This window comes from Gopherus flavomarginatus, chromosome 14 (assembly GCF_025201925.1).
Source record: "Gopherus flavomarginatus isolate rGopFla2 chromosome 14, rGopFla2.mat.asm, whole genome shotgun sequence".
Lineage (NCBI taxonomy): Eukaryota > Metazoa > Chordata > Testudines > Testudinidae > Gopherus > Gopherus flavomarginatus.
Genome location: NC_066630.1, coordinates 3,560,357 through 3,579,878, shown reverse-complemented (window position 1 = coordinate 3,579,878; position 19,522 = coordinate 3,560,357). Strand labels below are relative to the sequence as shown.

Sequence of the window (19,522 nt, the reverse complement as noted above, 5' to 3'; positions counted from 1 at the left end):
GAAGCCCTGGCAGTGCTGCTCTAAACAGTGTAGCAAGAGGGAGACATGGCCCCCTTCCCCCTAGGCAACAGCAGCAGGCAGCTCCCTTTTTGGCTTTCCTGGGTCCAGCATTCTGCTGCCTTTGAGTTTCCAGCTGGGTTGTGGGCATGTGCACATGGGGAGGGGATTGGCTGTCATTTCCAGGAGCCAGTGCCCACTCCACTTAACCCTTGATACAGGAAGGAGAAGCTTTGCTTTTGGGCACCAAAAGCACCCAGGAAAGGTGCAAGCAGGGACCTAGGCAGAGGAATAGGGCCTAAGACATCAGAGCTGAGCCCTGGGGAGATGAGAACTGAATCCCTAAGGCTCTGCTGACCAAGGAGCTAGAGCATCAGCCATTGGACAAGGGAACTCCTACTGCACTGCATCCCATGGGACTAACAGTATAACCCTCCTTCCAAAGCTCCAGCAACCATTGATTCTGGAGAACCTCAAGTGCCATGGCGCTCATGAGGACAAGAATTTGGTACCAGGGGATACTGCAGGGCAAGAGCCTAGCTTGCTAACTCCCTGAAGGCTGTCAACTTGCCCAGGGCAGCTGAGGCAGGCAGGGTGCAGGAGACACATCACCCAATGATGGGCAGATGCACACAGCTCAAAGCATTTGTCATTTCCATATGACCCATCAATCTGGGGCAAAAGCTGCTCTAGCTCAAACACCCACTGCCAGGAGGAGCCAGGGCCCAGCCTAAACCCAGACATTTCTTCCCCTGGGCACCTTCTGTCCCATGCAGAACCTTAAGGCCAGTCAGCCTCTCAGTCACTCTCTTCAGTGATTTGCTCGGAATGGCCCCTGCACACTGTTTCAGCAGCTCCCTGTCTCTATCCAGCATGCCCAAGAGAGACAGCAGTGCAGCCAGGAGGTGCCATGACCACACACCAATGCTCACCTTGATTGTGCTGAATTCCTTGCGCCAAGGGAGGAGGTGCAGATTGACAGCTGCCAGCTCAAGGACCTCAAAGGCCCTGGCCAGCCCCCTGAGTGCCAAGGGCAGGGCGTCCCATCCCTGAAGGCTGCTGGTGAGCATGGCAAAGACGTCATTCCGCAGGGCGTAGTGCAGCTCTGGATCTGCCAGCAGGCGCTGCTGCAGCCACTCCCTCAGGGCCAGGTCAGTGCAGACCCCCGACTGGCCCCTTCGGAAATCCCTCTCCAGACATTTCCGGTACTTCTGCTGCACCAGGGAGCTAGAGCCCATCCTAGAGCCGCGGAGAGGGCAGGGGTGAGCGGCTAAGAGCCCACGAAAGGCAGCACCGACCCAGGGCCCCAGGAAGTCCTGTGCAACCTAAACTGGGGTTGCCCTGCCTCGCCCGGCTCCAACTCCACCATTGAGAGTCAGGGCAGCTTCCTCCCCCCTTAGCGGTTCACTCAGGCATTGCCAGCCACTCCCGGGTCTGGGGGGGTTGTTCTGCTCCTCTTCTCAGCGGCCAGTGCCCTGCCTGGGGAAGGGGTGGGGCCAACCCTTGGCCTCTCCCTCCAGGCCTGTCCTGTCACCCCCAAGACACCTTTGATACACAGACATACCCAGCCCCTCCCCCGGGTATAGGGGGCGAAGGGGGGAGGGGCAGAGATGGAGACCCCTCTCAAAGCCTATGGGGTGAAGGGGGAGGAGACACAGACCCCTCCCCGATCCTGGGGGTAAGGGGGAGGGGCTGAGACACAGAGATCCCTCCCCCTCTGTGGGGTAAAGGGGCTGAGGCGCGGAGGCCACGCCCCCTCTGTGGGGTAAGGGGCTGAGGCGCGGAGGCCACGCCCCCTCTGTGGGGTAAAGGGGGGGCTGAGGCGGAGGCCACGCCCCCTCTGTGGGGTAAAGGGGCTGAGGCGGAGGCCACGCCCCCTCTGTGGGGTAAAGGGGGGGGCTGAGGCGGAGGCCCACCCGCACCACTCACCTGCCGGCCCCTGGTCTCTCCGCTCTTCCTCCGGGTAACAACTTCCGGTTTCCTCTCGTGCCGCCCCCTGGCCAGCGGAGGTCACGTGATGAGAGGCGGGGCTTCCCATCGCCCCGCCCACCGTTGGGTTAACCCCTTCCCTGCCTGCCCAGGTGGCCTGTATGGCCGGCGGCCCGTGGGCTAGGCAGTGGCCGGGGCGGGACCTGCATGGAGGCCTGGTTCCCATTATGACCCCTGCGGAGCCCAGAGAGGGGGGCCAGGCTGGGCTTCTTCCCACAGCCCTGTCCCGCCCATGCCCCGTCCTGCAAGTGAATTCCTCCCAACAGCGGAGTTTGCGGCTCCAAGCAGGGGGTGAGAAGGGATAGGAAGAAGGATCTGTGTCTTTATGCTGCCTGGACTGTCAGAGGCAAAGATCACCAAGCGTAAGGAAAGCTGCCCAGTGGTTGGCCGGGGTTAGCCCTAGAGAACATACAGAGCTTGCTGAGCATACAAGCGTCTGTTACCTTTTGAAATTTACAACTGGAACTCATTTGTGTGTGTGTTTAGCTGCTTTGGCCTTGTAAATACCTGTCTTGTTTCCTTGTCCTACATAATAAATCTTGAGATGGATTATTATAGGACTGGCTACAAGCGTTGTCTTTGGGGTGAGATCTGCCCTGCAGTGGGGGTGGGGTGGTGGTAAGTGACTCGCCCTGGGGCTGGGGGACTGAAGCCAGAGCCCGTCCAAGCCCCAGGCAGGGGGAGCCTGTAACCTGAGCCCAGGCTGAAGCCCAAGCCTGAGCCCTGCCACCAAGGGCCTGGACTTCGGGCCCAGGTCCCAGCAAGGGGTGAGATTGGGCACTAAAGAAGGTGCGGATGGACAAGGAGAAAGATGGTAAGGGGAGAGCTGAAGGGGAGTTGCTCTTCCTAGGAAGCTCTGGGGTTTTAGGGCTGGGGAGGGATCTCTTAAATCACTTCTTCAGAAATGTGGTTAGCCCTGCACAGCCACATCAGAGCCTTGGGTCAGGCCAGTGGACTGGAGGGGGAGTTCTAATGCGTGACTCAAGTACCACTCTGCAGGAATCCCCATCAGCAGCCTGCGGGAGATAACCCTGCTTCTGAAGCTTCGGCACCCCAATATCGTGGAGTTGAAGGAGGTTGTCGTGGGGAACCATCTGGAGAGGTAACAGTCCCATAGTACTGGCTCTGCACTGCTCTCCCTTCAGGAGGAATGTCACAGTGCTCTCCCTGCCCTTGCCCTTGGCAGGAATGGTAGTTGGATGACGTGTGGTGGGGGTGGTCAGCACAGTGGAACTGCAGGGAGGTGACTGACTGTGGTGTGTGTCTCCTGCAGTATTTTCCTGGTGATGGGTTACTGCGAACAGGATCTCGCCAGCCTTCTTGAGAACATGCAGACGCCCTTTTCTGAGGCTCAGGTACAGGGGATTGTGCCGGGGCATTACCGCTCCCAGCTATAAGCGGCTGCTGTGGCTCTAGCCAACGGGAGCAGGCTACCAGCACTTACTGCTCAACCTACAGCCAAGGATGCAGATTCCAGCCCAGGCCATTGAGGCAGTTGGCAGTGGTCATGTTGGTGGAGCTGGTGATGGGCACTGGGAGACCGATGCCAGTCTGTAAATTGGCTGCCAGTCATCAGGTCACATGACCTGATTTAATCATAACTTAACGACCTGTCCTGTCTAGCATAGGGTCGAATAATCTAACCCCGTTGACCCTTTGTGATATGAGGCATTGCCGGCTGCCTGCATTAAACCCTGTCTGCATCACTGCAGTTAGAAAACCCCTTTGTTACAGTGTTTTGCGTCTTGGGCTCCAAACGAGGGCACATGGCTTTGCATTGACCTTGAGCTTCTGCATAAAATGAACCAGGGCATAAGCTGTCAGCAGCTCATAGTCAGATTGCTTAATGCTCGACTGGAAGGCACTGAGATACTGGAGTTATGAGGGCAGGATAGGAACCTATGCAGATACATGTTAAGTACTAATGTGATACTGTCTTGCTAATCTCGTCTCCCACCGCTCGCAGGTGAAGTGTATCATCCTACAAGTACTCAAGGGCCTTCAGTATCTTCATGAGAACTTCATCATCCATAGGTAAGGGGCAGAGTGAAAGGCACTGTGGGTAAAGGGATTGTATGGGAGGAGCACTGGGTAATGCACTGGACATTGGGAGCCAGCTGTGCCACTTGGGCTGTTTCCTTGGCTCTCAGTGGGGCAGAGGGAGGCCCTCTTGGAGCAGCAGTACTTTGGGCAGCATGGAATGGCCCCACGTGAAGCATTGCCTCTAACACAACCATCATGGCTTCTTTCTGATGGCAGGGATCTGAAGGTGTCTAATCTGCTCATGACTGATAAAGGCTGCGTGAAGATAGGTGAGCTCCCCTGTCACCTTTGCTAATGCAGCTCCAGAGATGCTTCCAGCTTTCTCATTTTGTAATGCAGAGGCAAGGGCAGTAGCTGGCCTGCGTTTTGACATTGAAACTGCCCTCTCTTTGCAGCGGATTTTGGGCTGGCTCGTGCTCACGGAGTGCCACTAAAACCAATGACCCCTAAAGTCGTCACCCTCTGGTGAGTAGGCTCTGCTTACTCCTGAAGGAGTCACCCAGCATGGACCCCCTTGGAGGCTGAGGGTCAGCCCTGCAGTCAATCTGGGTGAATGAGACAATGGGAAGCATCTTGGACAAGTTTTGGGAGCTCCACTGATTCGTAATTCCTGCATTCATTACGTTGCACAGGTACCGGGCCCCAGAGCTGCTGCTGGGAACGACGACCCAGACCACGGGCATAGATATGTGGTAAGGGGATCTTGTATTGGAGAGTAACGCTCTGGGCAGGAATTTGCAGTTATGAATTTGCAGAACTAGCTGGGGCCAGCCAGGGGACTGACTGGGGTCAGGCAACAGCTTGGTACTTCAGGAAGCAATGTTCACATCTGTATAAAGATCTCGTACTGAGCTATGGCCAAGGTGAGTCTACAGCAACAGGAGGGAGCTGCTGCTGGGCGCAAAGGAGAAGTCTGCTGCAAGGGATTTGTGCATCTGATTCCCACTAACCCAGGAGACCTATTCCCTCCCCAGGGCAGTGGGATGTATCCTCGCGGAATTGCTGGCCCACAAGCCATTACTCCCAGGCAGTTCAGAGATCCACCAGATTGACCTGATAGTGCAGCTGCTGGGGACACCCAATGAAAACATCTGGCCAGTAAGTGCTCGCTCTGAATCCCCCACCCTGCCATACTCTCCCTGATCCTCACGTCTCCCTTTCCTCCCAGGGCTTTTCCAAGCTGCCTCTAGTGAGCCAGTACACTCTGCGGAAGCAGCCCTACAACAACCTCAAGCACAAGTTCCCATGGCTGTCGGAGGCTGGGCTTCGCCTGCTCAACTTCCTCTTCATGTATGACCCCAAGAAGAGGTAAAGAGCCATCTGCAGCCCAGCGCAGGCCTTGGAACTGCCGGTGTGATGTGGGACCCGGGCTCCTCAGTGTATGGAGTGGGTGTGGCTCCTGCCACCCTCCCGCCAGGCAGGGCTGTTCCCCTGGGGGGTAAACAACTGCAGTGCATGGGGGAGCTGTCAGCTGCCAGGAAGCACTGGGCAACCCCTGTAATCAGCTTCTCCCCTGAGGACTGAGCAGATCAAGGCGAACCAGCAGGGCCAGCTCCTGCAGCTGCAGTGCTGCCTTGCTCCCGGGGCTGATCCCCCAGGCATTGCTGCCCCCTTTACTGCAAGACCATGGGAGTGTCTGACCATTATGGGACCAGGTTGTACTGCTCCCCGGCCAGATGCCGTTGGGCACGCAGGGCCTCTGGGATTATGCAGAGGAGCCCAGCGTGGGATGTACTGCGCATTGCCCTCTGGACAGGAAGTGAAAGCAGTGGCTTGGTCACAGCTTTGCTGAGCTGCTTGGGCACAAGGAAGGTCTCACGTGTACAGAGGTTTCCTGAAGAAGCAGAGGGAAAGTTTGTGGGGGGATGATGGACTTTTCCTGTAACCTGCGTTTGCCTCCCAAGGGCGACAGCGGGAGACTGCCTGGAGAGCTCCTACTTCAAAGAAAAGCCCTTGCGTAAGTGACTCCTCTGCGCCATTGGGGCCTATGGGACTCTGAGCCCTTCCTGAGACTCATTTCCTCTCCTCTTCTCCCCAGCCTGTGAACCGGAGCTCATGCCCACCTTCCCCCACCACCGCAACAAGCGAGCTGCTCCCGCCAGCACCGGGGCGGAGAGCCAGGGCAAGCGCAGCAAGCCCTGAGGCTGCATGTTCTGCCAGGTAAGAACGATCTTCTCTCGTCCCTGTTGGGCCTCTCGTGGCTTGAGACTTTCACACCTGGCAGGGGGTTGTGATGAGGACTAGACAGAACCACAGGTGACTGGAGGCCACAGCATTACCAGGCTGCCCCACTTCACTTTCTGCCCCAGGATTCTCAAGTTAAACTGCTTGCAAAAGACTGGAGCCTAGCTCCTGTTGGGAGTGCAGACTGGGAGCCAGTTTTCCCAGTTACTTGCCAACTGAGGAGCCTTGGTGTACTAGCCTGTTTCGGAGAGAGACAGCCCCATCTGTGAGTGGGGAAACAGACCTCCCAGTCAATGTACTGCTCTCGCCCTGGAAGGTGCCCGCTCCCTCCTATTGGCCTCTTCAGTCCCAGGAGTTGGTCCCTGGGAAGTATGGTTTGTTTTTATGTGCAGATTCTCATGTCCAAAGGCTGCACGTGTCGCCATGGGTTGGGGGTGCTCTTCCCTGCCTGTGTGAGCATGCGGTCTGCAGCACTCCCAGCCCAGGGCCTAGCTCTGCTTCCTCTAAGGCAGCATGTGGCTCGCTCAGGCCGTGCTTCGGAGGACTCTACGTTCCTGCCCTACTCCCCAGAAGCTGGTGTTCTCCACAGTGGCAACAGCCTCAGCCAGTCTGTGTGATTACTCACTCCCACTCAACAACATGCATTCTTCTGTTTAAGGTTTGGACAAAGATGTGGATAAAGGGAACATCCAAAACAGAGGCTGGAAAGGCGCCGAGAGCTGAAGGAGGATTTGTAACCAGCTGCTATAGGACCCAAGGCAGACGCAGTACAGGCTCCTCTTGACCTGTCGATATTTTCAGGGTGCCTCCTGCTGGGTGGTCCGGTGCTGCCTAGGAGGACGGTACCCCAAACTTCCACTCAAATGCAGCTGCTGTAGACACGCTCGAGGGCTGTGGATTGTTCTATCATCTTTGCAGCAAGAGAGCAGTCAGGGCAAACTTCGTATATATCCTGCGCCCCTCTCCACCCAGTGCCAGTCGCATCCTTCATGGTGGCTGGTCCATCACCAGCCCCTGGCAGAAGCTCCAAGGGCAGTGTGTGAACACATTCCTATGGGCTGAAAGGCACCTTGAGCTAGGTAGGCAGCCGGGGCAAGAGGTTCTGGCTGACCCTGAATGGCTGCTGGGTTTGTTACAAGCTGGAAGCTGCACTTAGAAAAGTCCCTTGGTTCTTTGTTCCCCATTGTGATCCTGCCCTCAATAAAATGTCGTGTGAGTGTCAGCTGTAATGGATAGTCCTGCAGAGCTGCTCTCCTGTTTACCCGAGGCAGCCGGCCCAGCACAAGGGAGGAACGGCTGCTGCGTGTAGTGTGTCATAGCTCTCCCGTCACCTAACGCTGCACAGGATGGGGAGCGCAGAGTCCTGGAAGCACAATGTAGTGACCTAGCTCAGAGCTCTCCCCCCTCCAAGCACCCTGGGGCCGCAGTGACAAATGTTCCCAGCCCAGCTGCAGGTGCTCTCCCCTCAGCCAGTGTACTGCAGCAGTGCCATCACTTCCTCCAGGAGCTGTGCCACCCCCACAGGGGCCCAAGCCAATCCTGCTGGTCTTGGGCTGAGATCTCAAGGCTTCTGACTCATTCTGATGTGACACACGGCACCCTCAGCAGCTTGGGTAGCCACAGTTTCCCCTCTACCCATCATCGCCTGGAGCTTCTTAACAAGATCACCCTCTGTTAATGAGCCACTGCCATCAGTGAGTTAAGGACATGAAAGGCTGAAGCAAGAGCCCCTGGTAATGGGCAGGTGGAATTTGTGTGGCATAGGATGAACTCCCACACCCTGCCCGGGAGCCAGAATACCAGGCTAGAAAGAAAAACACTTTATTAGGTAACTGTGGAGGTGATAGACAACATTCTTTCTTTGTTCTGAGTCCAGCAGAGATGAGGTGAGGGTTACCAGCAAGAGCTGAGCTGGGAAGGGGACCTTACCCAGCCAGAGGGGTGGGGTACTTGGCCAGTGGGCCAGCTGAAAGGCAGGGGTGCCCTGTAAGGTACAGCACTCATCACCACTGGATTTGACCTGGGTAAGTTTTCAGGTGGCTCTGTTTAGTGCCTGGCTGCTGGCACTGATTTCAGCCACTTCACACCGAAAGGGGGGCCGTCCCCAGTGTTCTCAGCTTCCCCTCCCTGAGTTTGAGCCAGAAGCCCTGGCAGTGCTGCTCTAAACAGTGTAGCAAGAGGGAGACATGGCCCCCTTCCCCCTAGGCAACAGCAGCAGGCAGCTCCCTTTTTGGCTTTCCTGGGTCCAGCATTCTGCTGCCTTTGAGTTTCCAGCTGGGTTGTGGGCATGTGCACATGGGGAGGGGATTGGCTGTCATTTCCAGGAGCCAGTGCCCACTCCACTTAACCCTTGATACAGGAAGGAGAAGCTTTGCTTTTGGGCACCAAAAGCACCCAGGAAAGGTGCAAGCAGGGACCTAGGCAGAGGAATAGGGCCTAAGACATCAGAGCTGAGCCCTGGGGAGATGAGAACTGAATCCCTAAGGCTCTGCTGACCAAGGAGCTAGAGCATCAGCCATTGGACAAGGGAACTCCTACTGCACTGCATCCCATGGGACTAACAGTATAACCCTCCTTCCAAAGCTCCAGCAACCATTGATTCTGGAGAACCTCAAGTGCCATGGCGCTCATGAGGACAAGAATTTGGTACCAGGGGATACTGCAGGGCAAGAGCCTAGCTTGCTAACTCCCTGAAGGCTGTCAACTTGCCCAGGGCAGCTGAGGCAGGCAGGGTGCAGGAGACACATCACCCAATGATGGGCAGATGCACACAGCTCAAAGCATTTGTCATTTCCATATGACCCATCAATCTGGGGCAAAAGCTGCTCTAGCTCAAACACCCACTGCCAGGAGGAGCCAGGGCCCAGCCTAAACCCAGACATTTCTTCCCCTGGGCACCTTCTGTCCCATGCAGAACCTTAAGGCCAGTCAGCCTGAGCAGCAATGGGTAGAACCAGCACAAGATCTTCCCCCAAGCCATCTTCTCGCCTCTCATGGCTGGCCTTTGGTGGACAGTTCATCTGTGCTTCTCTCCTGGGGCAGGGGCAGTGCTGTCCACATGGGCCATGCCACAGAGCAGCATCCTTCCACCAACTCAAGGGAATCGCTTGAAAAAGAGCAAGTCTCTCATTTCTCCTTGTCCGTACCTAGGTCCAGTATTTCAGGCTGTCCTGAGAAGCCTGTGAGCTAAGAGGCCCCTGCTCCTCGGGCAGAGGGAAGCTAGAGCTGTGACTAAGCAGGGCCAGGAGATCAGGCCAGAGACCCAGCGGAGGCCAATCCCTGGAATTGGCTTATGGGAGTTGGGAGGGAAGAGTAGTAGTGTTGAATGTAGGGCAGGGTTATTGTAGGCAGCTACAGCAGGGGAGGATCTGGGGCGAGTCTACAGAGCACTGCTGTAGCGGGGTGAGGGGAGGAAATCAACTCTGCCACTAGAGGCTTCCCCTAGAACAGAACCAGGTGTCATCAGGCAAGTCCTGATGCTTCCCCTCGAGGTAGGGTTTGGTTGACACATCCCACAGCATTTGCAGGCACTAGGGAGGCAGCTCATCCTGTAGCTAGGGCCGAGCCCCAGAGCCTTTGTTCAGCAGCATGTCCACCTGGGTCCTCCGTAACCACAGGAGCTTCTGCTGCTCACTCTGTAGCTCCTGCATGCAGTGGCTACTCCTGCAGGTCTGCATGGCATCACAGCCGCTGGCGTGGAGCAGGCAGCATGTGGCACAGCAGTAGGAGGGGAGACCACCTCGGATCAGGCATGAATGTAGCTTGTAGCTGGGTGACTCCAGCACTTCCCTTTCGCTGCTCTCTAGCTGTGGGGCAGCAGGCAGCAGCTCCCATGGTGTCTCTGTAGCCATAGGCAAGAATCTGGCAGTTCTGCACTCTGAGGGCATAACCTTGCCAGCAGAGTGCGGCATTAGGCAGCTTGCTGCCCCGTGTGGCTCGAGCACTGCAGTGTCAGAAGGGGAGCTCAGAAAAGGGTTTGTGCTCCCCATGGTCTCAGGAGAGACTGAGTCACTGATCTTGCTAAGCTCCCCTCTTAAGGAGATAAAAGAGAAGGCAGCAGCCTCTGAGTTGGGCCAATTTCTATAAAGCTGCTCCTGGCCAGATTCGCTAGCCCCCCGGTTCTTCCAGATCCTTCCCTCGTTTCCCCCAAGATCCTCAGGACCAGGTACTCCAACAGCCTCACCCCACAGGCTGGGGCTCTGTCCCCAGATGGGAGACCTGTGTAGCTCCTGGAAGGACAAAGCCCATGGGGGTGATTGCAGCCTGGCTTCCATGGGGTCACTGTACAGGGTCGCAGCCTCTGGGCTTTGCAGCTCATCCCCATAGAGATCAATGCTTTCAGCACAGCCAGGAGCTGCCTTGGCTCTGGGCTCTCTGCCTTTCGGCCATCTAGCAAGTCTCTGCAGCTTCTCCACACAGTCATGCAGGTCCCTGGTGCCCCGCCGCACCTGCAGCAGGTCTTCAGCAGACACTTGGCATGGCTCTAGCTGCCACAGGATCTCCCCCAGGATCTCACACTCCACCCTTGCTGCAAAGAAGCCGCAGGCAGCCTGGACGAGCTCAGCTCCCGGGGGTGGCTGGGACACCACGAGGTGGTGGTCATCTCTCTTCACATATCCCATCCTGTGGAAGCTCTTTGCGATGTCACTGTCTGACAGTGCCGCCTGCAGGGAGTGCACGTACACCCCCGAGAACATCTGCAACAGCAGCACCGTGTTATTTGCTGAGCACGCAGCTGGCCATCTCCAAGCCATTCTAACCCGGTGAGCTCACCACCCCAACTCCGCGCCACAAACACTGACACAACGAGCAATTAGCCAGCCTGTTCGCAATCAGCACCACCAAGCCCATGGCAGTCTGAGAGCACCTTGAATTCTCAGCTGCCGCCCAACAGCCCAAAGCACAGTCACCGCAGGCCACCACTAGCCTCCAGCCTGCCCAGTAGGGAGGGCGCTCCAGGCAGCACAGCCACCAGAGGATGCCACAGCTCCCGGGCCTGCCAGGCAGGGCAGGAAATTCAACTCCCAGGAAGGCAGTGGAGTCAGACCGGGGCGGTGCCGCTCCTCACCTTCCTGTCTAACATCTGCTGCGGGTGCCTCAGGAATCTGCCCCTGCTGCACTGGGGTTCCTTTAGAGACACGACCCACTGCATCAAGGAACTAGCTAGTCCTAGGTCCTACACAGCCCGGAGCCCCCGGCCCATTTCTGTGGCTGTCCCAATCACGTTGCTAAGATCCTTGAACCCGAGACTGTGTGACGGCCACACAAACAGTGACGCCGCCCAGAGACGAAGTACCTCTGCCCCTTCGTGTTCCAGCCCCTCGGGGCCATACATGCACAGGCGGGCTTTCCATCGTGGTGGAATCCCTTTGTCTAAAGGCCCAACACACACTTATGCTGCTGTAGGAGGGATCATTCCTGACTCCCCGTCCTGGGGTTAGACCGTGCTGCTCCCATTGAGGGGGTGGGTCTCTTTAACAAATCCCAGGTCTGTCTGGGCACGAGTGTAATCATCAGCTACACGAGGGACTGGCCTGAATATTCTATTCCCCTGGGAATTTGCACCCCAGGGAATCTGTGCTGAAGTCCCTGGAGTGACCCTCTCTCTCTTCAGTGATTTGCTCGGAATGGCCCCTGCACACTGTTTCAGCAGCTCCCTGTCTCTATCCAGCATGCCCAAGAGAGACAGCAGTGCAGCCAGGAGGTGCCATGACCACACACCAATGCTCACCTTGATTGTGCTGAATTCCTTGCGCCAAGGGAGGAGGTGCAGATTGACAGCTGCCAGCTCAAGGACCTCAAAGGCCCTGGCCAGCCCCCTGAGTGCCAAGGGCAGGGCGTCCCATCCCTGAAGGCTGCTGGTGAGCATGGCAAAGACGTCATTCCGCAGGGCGTAGTGCAGCTCTGGATCTGCCAGCAGGCGCTGCTGCAGCCACTCCCTCAGGGCCAGGTCAGTGCAGACCCCCGACTGGCCCCTTCGGAAATCCCTCTCCAGACATTTCCGGTACTTCTGCTGCACCAGGGAGCTAGAGCCCATCCTAGAGCCGCGGAGAGGGCAGGGGTGAGCGGCTAAGAGCCCACGAAAGGCAGCACCGACCCAGGGCCCCAGGAAGTTCTGTGCAACCTAAACTGGGGTTGCCCTGCCTCGCCCGGCTCCAACTCCACCATTGAGAGTCAGGGCAGCTTCCTCCCCCCTTAGCGGTTCACTCAGGCATTGCCAGCCACTCCCGGGTCTGGGGGGGTTGTTCTGCTCCTCTTCTCAGCGGCCAGTGCCCTGCCTGGGGAAGGGGTGGGGCCAACCCTTGGCCTCTCCCTCCAGGCCTGTCCTGTCACCCCCAAGACACCTTTGATACACAGACATACCCAGCCCCTCCCCCGGGTATAGGGGGCGAAGGGGGGAGGGGCAGAGATGGAGACCCCTCTCAAAGCCTATGGGGTGAAGGGGGAGGAGACACAGACCCCTCCCCGATCCTGGGGGTAAGGGGGAGGGGCTGAGACACAGAGATCCCTCCCCCTCTGTGGGGTAAAGGGGCTGAGGCGCGGAGGCCACGCCCCCTCTGTGGGGTAAAGGGGGGGCTGAGGCGGAGGCCACGCCCCCTCTGTGGGGTAAAGGGGGGGGCTGAGGCGGAGGCCACGCCCCCTCTGTGGGGTAAAGGGGCTGAGGCGGAGGCCACGCCCCCTCTGTGGGGTAAAGGGGGTGAGGCGCGGAGGCCACGCCCCCTCTGTGGGGTAAAGGGGGGGGCTGAGGCGGAGGCCCACCCGCACCACTCACCTGCCGGCCCCTGGTCTCTCCGCTCTTCCTCCGGGTAACAACTTCCGGTTTCCTCTCGTGCCGCCCCCTGGCCAGCGGAGGTCACGTGATGAGAGGCGGGGCTTCCCATCGCCCCGCCCACCGTTGGGTTAACCCCTTCCCTGCCTGCCCAGGTGGCCTGTATGGCCGGCGGCCCGTGGGCTAGGCAGTGGCCGGGGCGGGACCTGCATGGAGGCCTGGTTCCCATTATGACCCCTGCGGAGCCCAGAGAGGGGGGCCAGGCTGGGCTTCTTCCCACAGCCCTGTCCCGCCCATGCCCCGTCCTGCAAGTGAATTCCTCCCAACAGCGGAGTTTGCGGCTCCAAGCAGGGGGTGAGAAGGGATAGGAAGAAGGATCTGTGTCTTTATGCTGCCTGGACTGTCAGAGGCAAAGATCACCAAGCGTAAGGAAAGCTGCCCAGTGGTTGGCCGGGGTTAGCCCTAGAGAACATACAGAGCTTGCTGAGCATACAAGCGTCTGTTACCTTTTGAAATTTACAACTGGAACTCATTTGTGTGTGTGTTTAGCTGCTTTGGCCTTGTAAATACCTGTCTTGTTTCCTTGTCCTACATAATAAATCTTGAGATGGATTATTATAGGACTGGCTACAAGCGTTGTCTTTGGGGTGAGATCTGCCCTGCAGTGGGGGTGGGGTGGTGGTAAGTGACTCGCCTTGACCTGAATATTGCTGATTCTTGGTGAGCGAGGAGGGAGCAGTGGGCCTGCTGGGTAGCTGTCTGTGCAGAGCATGGCCCAGAAGAGGAGGTGTCAGACATGCAGGAGGAGTCTGAGATCAGAGGTAGCGGCTCCCTGGGGCATTCCCAGAGGGGGTGCTGGAGACAGAGCCCAGGCAGGGGAGAGAGGGGGTGGGCAGTGAGGCGATGCAGAGAGCAGGAGATGGCATGTGGACAGGGCGCTGGGTACCTGCAGCCACATGCTGCACTTGCTCTGGGCACCTCTGCGCTGGTGAGGACCCCACCAAGGTGGGCAGAGTGAGCTGACCTCACTAGCCACGGCTCTCAGCTAAATGACTGCCAGGAGGGGACAGTGACCCAGGAGAGGGCTGGCGTGGACCCAGGAGACTGGCAGGATGGCAGAGTCTCCCAGAGGCAGGGTGGGAGCCCCATCACTGAGACACTTATGGCTGGACTGGTGGAGGTACTCAGCCCTGTGCTGGCATCCAGGGTGGCCTGACGGCGTTTGTCTCAGGCCCACTGAGTCCGAACTGACCCAGTGAGCAACAGTGAGACAGGAGGCAAAGGACCAGTGGGGGCAGAAGCAGGGGGCGGGGCTAAGTGGACAGTGGGTGTGGCCGTGGGAGTTGGAGGTGGAGCTATTTATGCACCTTCCCTACTTATTTCCCTGCCTGGACGCAGCCACAGCCTGGTTGGTGGCTGGCCCTGGTGTGTCTCTGCTGTTAGCCTTGTCTCCACCTGGCCGCCGGGATGTCTGCCTTGGACAGAGTGGTCGTGGTGCTTGGAGGGGCTGGCACAGTGGGATCTGGGATAGTGAAGTCACTGCTGGAGAGAGGTAAGGGCAGCCAGCTGAGTGGGGCGTTTGGCAGAGGTGATGATGGGGAGGTGGTTGATTTTGTTTTCTAACCACAGCCACATATGGGCTGGCAGGGGCAGCGCGGGCTTCGCCCTGGCTGCAATGCTGGGCTCTCCCCCTGGCGTGAGCGAAGACTCACACTAGACCCAAGGTGCTGGGGACCTGACCCACAGCTAGTGGGTGATGCCAGGTCCCTTCCTGCTGACACCAGCCCCTGCCAGCTCCTGGATGATTGCAGACACTTAGATCTGGGGCTGCAACAGGGCCAAAAAGCTGCTGTGTCCTGGCCAGGCAGCCAGCTGACTCTGGGGTGGAGCTGAGCTGAGAGCACCCTGGTGGGGAGCAGGGAAGAGGACCTTGCCTGTGAGTGAGGGGAAACCTGCTGTGGGTGTCTGCTGCCCCAATGTGTTGCTCAGCCCAGTCTCTCTCTTCTGCCCCACCCTAGTGAGCAAAGGGCAGGGGCCGGCTAGGACACGCACTGCTCCCAGCTCAGCCACGGCCGTGCAGGAGGGGCGAGTGCCCTGGTGGAGCTGCCTGTGCAAATTCTGCCATCGATGGCACAATGGTGGGTGACTTTCCTGCCCTCGGCGCTCTGGTGCTTCCTGCACCTGTGTGCTGCGCCTCCTCTCTGCCTGGCTGGAGCCTGGCATCCATGTTCCTGAGCCAGCAGCAGAGTCCTAGATAGCAGAGCTGGAGGTACCATCTTGTCCGCCCCCTGGTGCCAGTGGCTTGTTCCTCGCCATCTGTTTCTGCTGTTGCATAGGGTACGTGCCCTGGGAAGCCAGATTAGGGCAGAAATCAGGACCACTCCCTTTCAGAGGTACCAGCCTGACCTGCTGCTTAGGTAAACCCTGCTGTCCCCCGGCGGTACCAATCCCCAATGCTCACCCCACTCCAAATATCTCTAGGACACCAGCACCCTCCAGCCAAGGGGCAGTTTTATGTGTAGAAGGCTCCACCCAGAGCCACGGGCAGAAGGTGGCTGGGTCCCAGCGTGGGCAGAGCTGTTGCTCTGTGTCGGCGTGATGCCCTGATGAACGGCCCTGCTTTCAGCCCTGCGTTTGAAGGGAGAGCCATGTGCTGAGGCAAGCATAAATAGGGGAGAGAGAGATGACTCTGGTATTTTCTCCTGACAGCGCCACGCCCAGCCGAGCACCCAGAAGCCTGCGGTGGGGGTTGGTGGGAGCAGTGTGGCGCTGGCACAGCCATGTTTGCACATGTTGCACAGAGCTGTGGCGAAGCAGGCCACTGAGGCAGTTCCCCCTCCCCAGCAAGTGATCTGCCCTGAGCGCAGGCCCCATGACATGGCATTGTGTGCGCAAGGCTGTGGCTCACCCTGGGCCTGGGTGCTGGGCGGGTCACACAAGACAGGGAGAGCAGCTCCCTTGCAAGAGGGAAGGCGAAGGGTCTGGCTTTACAAAGGCTCCTTCCATCACCCCGGCTCACAGGGCCTCCCTGCACCCCTGTGCTAGCCCGGAGCACGGCTCTCCTGATGTACTGCTACAGGGAAGAGTGTCAGTATCACCCCTTCCTCAGCTGGGAGATGGAGATTCAAAGGGGCCAGGAGCCAGTGGCAGAGCAGGGAGTGGAGGCCTGGAGCGCCTCCCTCCTTAGCCCAAGGTACTGTCCCTGCTTCCGGAGACCCCCTCACTCACCAGCACAAGCTGCGCTGCCACCTCAGGCCTGGTCCCTGGGACGGCCAGTGGGACAAGCCGCGACCCCTCCCTGCTAACAGAACAATGCTGGTGTGCGAGGCCCCAGGAAGTGCTGGGCAGAGGCTCTGTGTGCTGGGGACCAAGGGGCTGTGCTCGTGAGCTCCCTTCCAGCTGGCTGCAGGACGCTTCGGGCCGCGTCTCCCCGACACCCTCTCGCCCACAGGTTTCCGAGTCGCTGTTGTCTCCCGCGATGGAAGCAGGCTGGAGAAACTGAAAAGCTTTGTGCCAGCGCCAAGCCGTGACCGTCTGCACACGCTCATCGGGGCCGTGGGTAAGGCATGTGGCCGGGACCAGCCTGCAGCTCTGCCAGCAGGATTCCCAGGGACACTGGCCGAGGAGCGGTGGGGCTGATAGCAGTGCCCAGGGGAGACACTTGGCGTCAGGCTGTCCCTCCAGGGAACCCCTTATTCCAGGGATTTCCCGCTGGAGGAGAGGGCAAGAGCCTGAGAGGAGTGTTCAAGCCAGCTGGCCTCTGCTGCATGTTGGGAGCTCCGTGCTAGAGGAGCATGTTGCTACAGCCAGCTCCACTCAGCTAGGTATGCCCGAGCAAGGCCCAGCAGGCAAGGCACCTTGCCCAGAGAGAGAGCCATGTAATCAGCCAGGGTCCTCCTGCGTGGACCCCTCTGCAGCAAGGGCAGGGCTGGGTTCTGCCAGCAGGACCTTCTCTTTGCCCCTTGCGGTCGCAGGGCTGGGCCCAGTGCCGGCACACTCACTCGCTGCTGAAATCCTTCCAGGGTCCGAGGAGGGAGCGGAAGCCGCCAAGGAAGCCCTGCTGAAGAGTGTTGGGAAGGTCACGGACGTGGTGTCATCACTGGGCTTCAGCTGGTGGCAGGGAGGGCCCCCTCACACTCAGACGCTGCAGGAGCTTCACCGGGTGGGTGTGGGCAGGTGATGCAGCTGGCTCTGGGGAGGAGGCGGCAGTGAGCCTGTAGGGAGGGCCAGTGGGGATGCTGGGATCTAGACTCCACTGTGCTCTTGTAAAGCCGCAGCCAGGTAGTGCCAGCCTGTGCAAGGCCTCAGGACAGTAGCCACTGGGAGTGCCATGGAGACAACAGGTTCGGCCCCTGGGGAAGGGAACAGCTGCGACCCCAGGCCCTGTCCCAGGACAGGGCTGAGGACTGGCTTACCCAGAGCTGGGTTAGCGGGGTCACCGTGTTGGAGTGCTGTGCTGTCTCCAAAGGGCAGCTGTCCCCGGGGCGGCAGCCAGTCCCTGTTGGCCCTGGGCCTTGTCTCGGGATGCACAGATCAGCAGCCTGCAGTGGAGGGGTGATGGGGGTAGGAGGGTGGGATGCGGCTGCAGGAAAGAAAACAGTCGGTCTGACCTGTGGTTCCCCCCACCCCCCAGGTCCTGGAAACGCTGCTGCTGAGCACCTTTACGTCCTGGAAAGCATTCTTCCCTCTGGTCCAGGAGAACCCCAGCGGCTCCTACACCTTCATCACTGGTGAGAGGAGGCCCAGCCCCTGGCGACAGGAGAGCCCCTCGCCGCAGACTGGGCCAGCAGGGGCTGCCATGCATGCGGCTGTGGGTTCTGGTGAGCTGGGGCTGCAAGGAGGCCTTGCGTGCATCCCCCGCCCTATCGCGGCCAACGGACGCTCTCTGTTTCAGGAGGGGCTGGTGAGCGTCTGCTCATGCCAGGCACAGGGTTCCTGACGCTGGGGGCTGCGGGCGCACTGGCCTTCTGCCAGGTGGTCCGGGAGGAGTATCCAGACGTGCCCTGCAAGCTGAATGAGGTCAGTGCCCCCTGGCTGGGGTGGGTGGGGTGGAGGGGCACTCACAGCTCTCCCTGCACCCTCCAGGAGCCTGCTCGCTGGGGCCTGGAGGGGAATGGAGCAGAGCCCAGTGAGGCCTGGCCCCCTTGCTGACCTGGTGCTAGCCCTGACTGGCTGGCGTCTCATGTAGGTCAGCAAAAGCGCCCAGAGCTACTGCTCGACAGCCCCTTTGGGCAGCCCAGGCCCCTCCGTGTGTCTGGCCAGCGCTTGGCTCAGTGGGGGTCCGGCTCCAGGAGGATGCAAGTAACACGGGGCCCCTTGCAGCTGGGGCAGGTTTGTGGGTATTAACGCGGGTGGGGGACTCTGCTCCACTCTACCTAGGGAGTGGTGGACGGCCTGGAAGTAACTGGCTCCGCTTTCCCCTGCAGGTGAAGATTGACATGGGGGTGGCGACCCCGGAGCGTTTGCGCCCCGGCTACGTGAGTCACCTGGAGGTGGGCGAGGCAGTGGCCTCCCTGGTCGAGAAGGGGAGCGTCTCCCACGCCGTGCTGTGCGCCCGCTCGCCAGCAGACCTGAAGACCCTGACCCTAGAAGGGAAGATCTGAGGCCTTTGCTAAGCCCTCTCAAGCTGTGTCCACTTCTAGTCGTCCCCCCCCGCTCCCTTGTACAGGGCTTCTGGGTACATCTGCCCCATGCTCCGGTCCCTGGCCAGGATGGGTGAGCTCAGCTGGGACTTGACTCTGAGCGGCAGCTGCCTTGCCAGCCCTGGAGCCACCAGCACAGACAGCACCGCGTCATTCTGTGCTCTTACTCACCACCTAGCGAGAGCAGCTGATGCCTCCTTTCCCTGCTGGGGACCTAGGATCCTCTCCTCTCTAAGCTCCATTCTCTCCTCCCTGGCCCATCAGCGGAGGGGAGGAATGGGCAGTTGCTCTGGCTGGCACCTCTGCTCCTAAGCCCTGGCCAGAATTCAGGCTGGGGCAGCAGGCAGTTCTGTGAGGAGCAGCCACGGCCCCAGAGGAGAGGGAAGCCAGCCCCAAGCACCCTGCTTGCCCTGAGGTCCCTAGCAGCCATAGGGCAAGCCCCACATTTCAGCTCCTTCTCCAGCCAGTTGCCTGGTGAGTCGTGCCGAGCTGGGCAGGTCCATCCTTCCAGCCATCGAGCGGCCTGCCCTCCACAGCCTGCCCTCCATTCCCTCCACCTCTCAGAGGCTGCGATTTTATCAGGCCCCTTCCACGCTGCTCTCTCCTCCGCATGCCCATCCCAGCTGTTGCAAATGAGCAGCTGGGCCCCTTGCTCAGTGTCCCATCCCTAGAGCAGGGGAGCTCAGGGTGCTCGCGAACCGTGCAGCCTTGGGCCCCGGACCCTGTTGTTGGTTTCTCCATCACAGTGAAGCTCTGAAAAGTCATGTGCTCCTGTTGGCACCAGGCCTCCTGCCCAGCCTCAAGGCTGGGCACCTTGTCTGCCTACCTCTGCCTGGCGCTTTGCTCCCAGTAGATGTCTCATGGTTTTGCATGTTTGAATAAACATTATTTGTACCAA

At 59.2% G+C, this 19,522-nt stretch overlaps 5 protein-coding genes across 12 annotated transcripts in view; 3 read left to right on the top strand and 2 right to left on the bottom strand.

Moving 5' to 3' along the window:
* Window positions 1–1,434, bottom strand: part of LOC127034141 (spermatogenesis-associated protein 2-like protein) — a 13,188-nt gene extending 11,754 nt beyond the window's left edge. For both annotated transcript variants that reach the window (XM_050922680.1, XM_050922681.1), the window contains exon 1: window positions 930–1,434. In XM_050922680.1, coding sequence (XP_050778637.1) covers window positions 930–1,235 — 306 coding nt within the window. In that variant the 5' untranslated portion in view covers window positions 1,236–1,434. The remainder of the gene's footprint in view (window positions 1–929) is intronic.
* The window catches only part of LOC127034134 (cyclin-dependent kinase 10-like), a 14,786-nt gene extending 7,344 nt beyond the window's left edge, over window positions 1–7,442 (top strand). For 2 of the 3 annotated variants that reach the window (XR_007769311.1, XR_007769312.1), the window contains exon 14: window positions 7,245–7,442. The gene's annotated coding sequence lies outside the window, so the exon portion shown is untranslated. Of the gene's footprint in view, window positions 1–6,871 lie in introns of all 3 variants that reach the window. The other variant, XM_050922664.1, reaches the window with a different exon arrangement.
* LOC127034138 (uncharacterized) lies at window positions 1,981–19,522 on the top strand. 4 transcript variants are annotated; one of them, XM_050922672.1, is made up of 7 exons: window positions 1,987–2,348; window positions 14,381–14,534; window positions 16,434–16,541; window positions 17,005–17,144; window positions 17,616–17,712; window positions 17,877–18,001; window positions 18,409–19,522. In XM_050922672.1, the coding sequence occupies exons 2-7, from the start codon at window positions 14,450–14,452 to the stop codon at window positions 18,583–18,585; spliced, it is 732 nt and encodes a 243-aa protein (XP_050778629.1). In that variant the 5' UTR covers window positions 1,987–2,348; window positions 14,381–14,449; the 3' UTR covers window positions 18,586–19,522. The 4 variants fall into 4 exon arrangements, with proteins under 4 accessions (XP_050778631.1, XP_050778629.1, XP_050778630.1 ...); XM_050922671.1 differs by lacking the exon at window positions 1,987–2,348 and adding an exon at window positions 13,022–13,407; XM_050922674.1 differs by lacking the exon at window positions 14,381–14,534 and having other exon boundaries at window positions 1,981–2,348.
* LOC127034136 (cyclin-dependent kinase 10) lies at window positions 2,769–7,442 on the top strand. 2 transcript variants are annotated; one of them, XM_050922666.1, is made up of 12 exons: window positions 2,769–2,800; window positions 2,986–3,088; window positions 3,260–3,341; window positions 3,953–4,020; window positions 4,246–4,298; window positions 4,425–4,494; window positions 4,662–4,721; window positions 5,004–5,127; window positions 5,198–5,337; window positions 5,934–5,986; window positions 6,068–6,189; window positions 6,872–7,442. In XM_050922666.1, exons 1-11 carry the CDS (start codon window positions 2,782–2,784, stop codon window positions 6,169–6,171), a joined length of 876 nt encoding a protein of 291 aa, XP_050778623.1. In that variant the 5' UTR covers window positions 2,769–2,781; the 3' UTR covers window positions 6,172–6,189; window positions 6,872–7,442. The 2 variants fall into 2 exon arrangements, with proteins under 2 accessions (XP_050778623.1, XP_050778624.1); XM_050922667.1 differs by lacking the exon at window positions 4,662–4,721.
* Window positions 8,019–12,309, bottom strand: LOC127034132 (spermatogenesis-associated protein 2-like protein). Its single transcript, XM_050922662.1, has 2 exons — window positions 11,945–12,309; window positions 8,019–10,910 (listed from the first exon to the last, which is right to left on the bottom strand). Exons 1-2 carry the CDS (start codon window positions 12,248–12,250, stop codon window positions 9,768–9,770), a joined length of 1,449 nt encoding a protein of 482 aa, XP_050778619.1. The 5' UTR covers window positions 12,251–12,309; the 3' UTR covers window positions 8,019–9,767.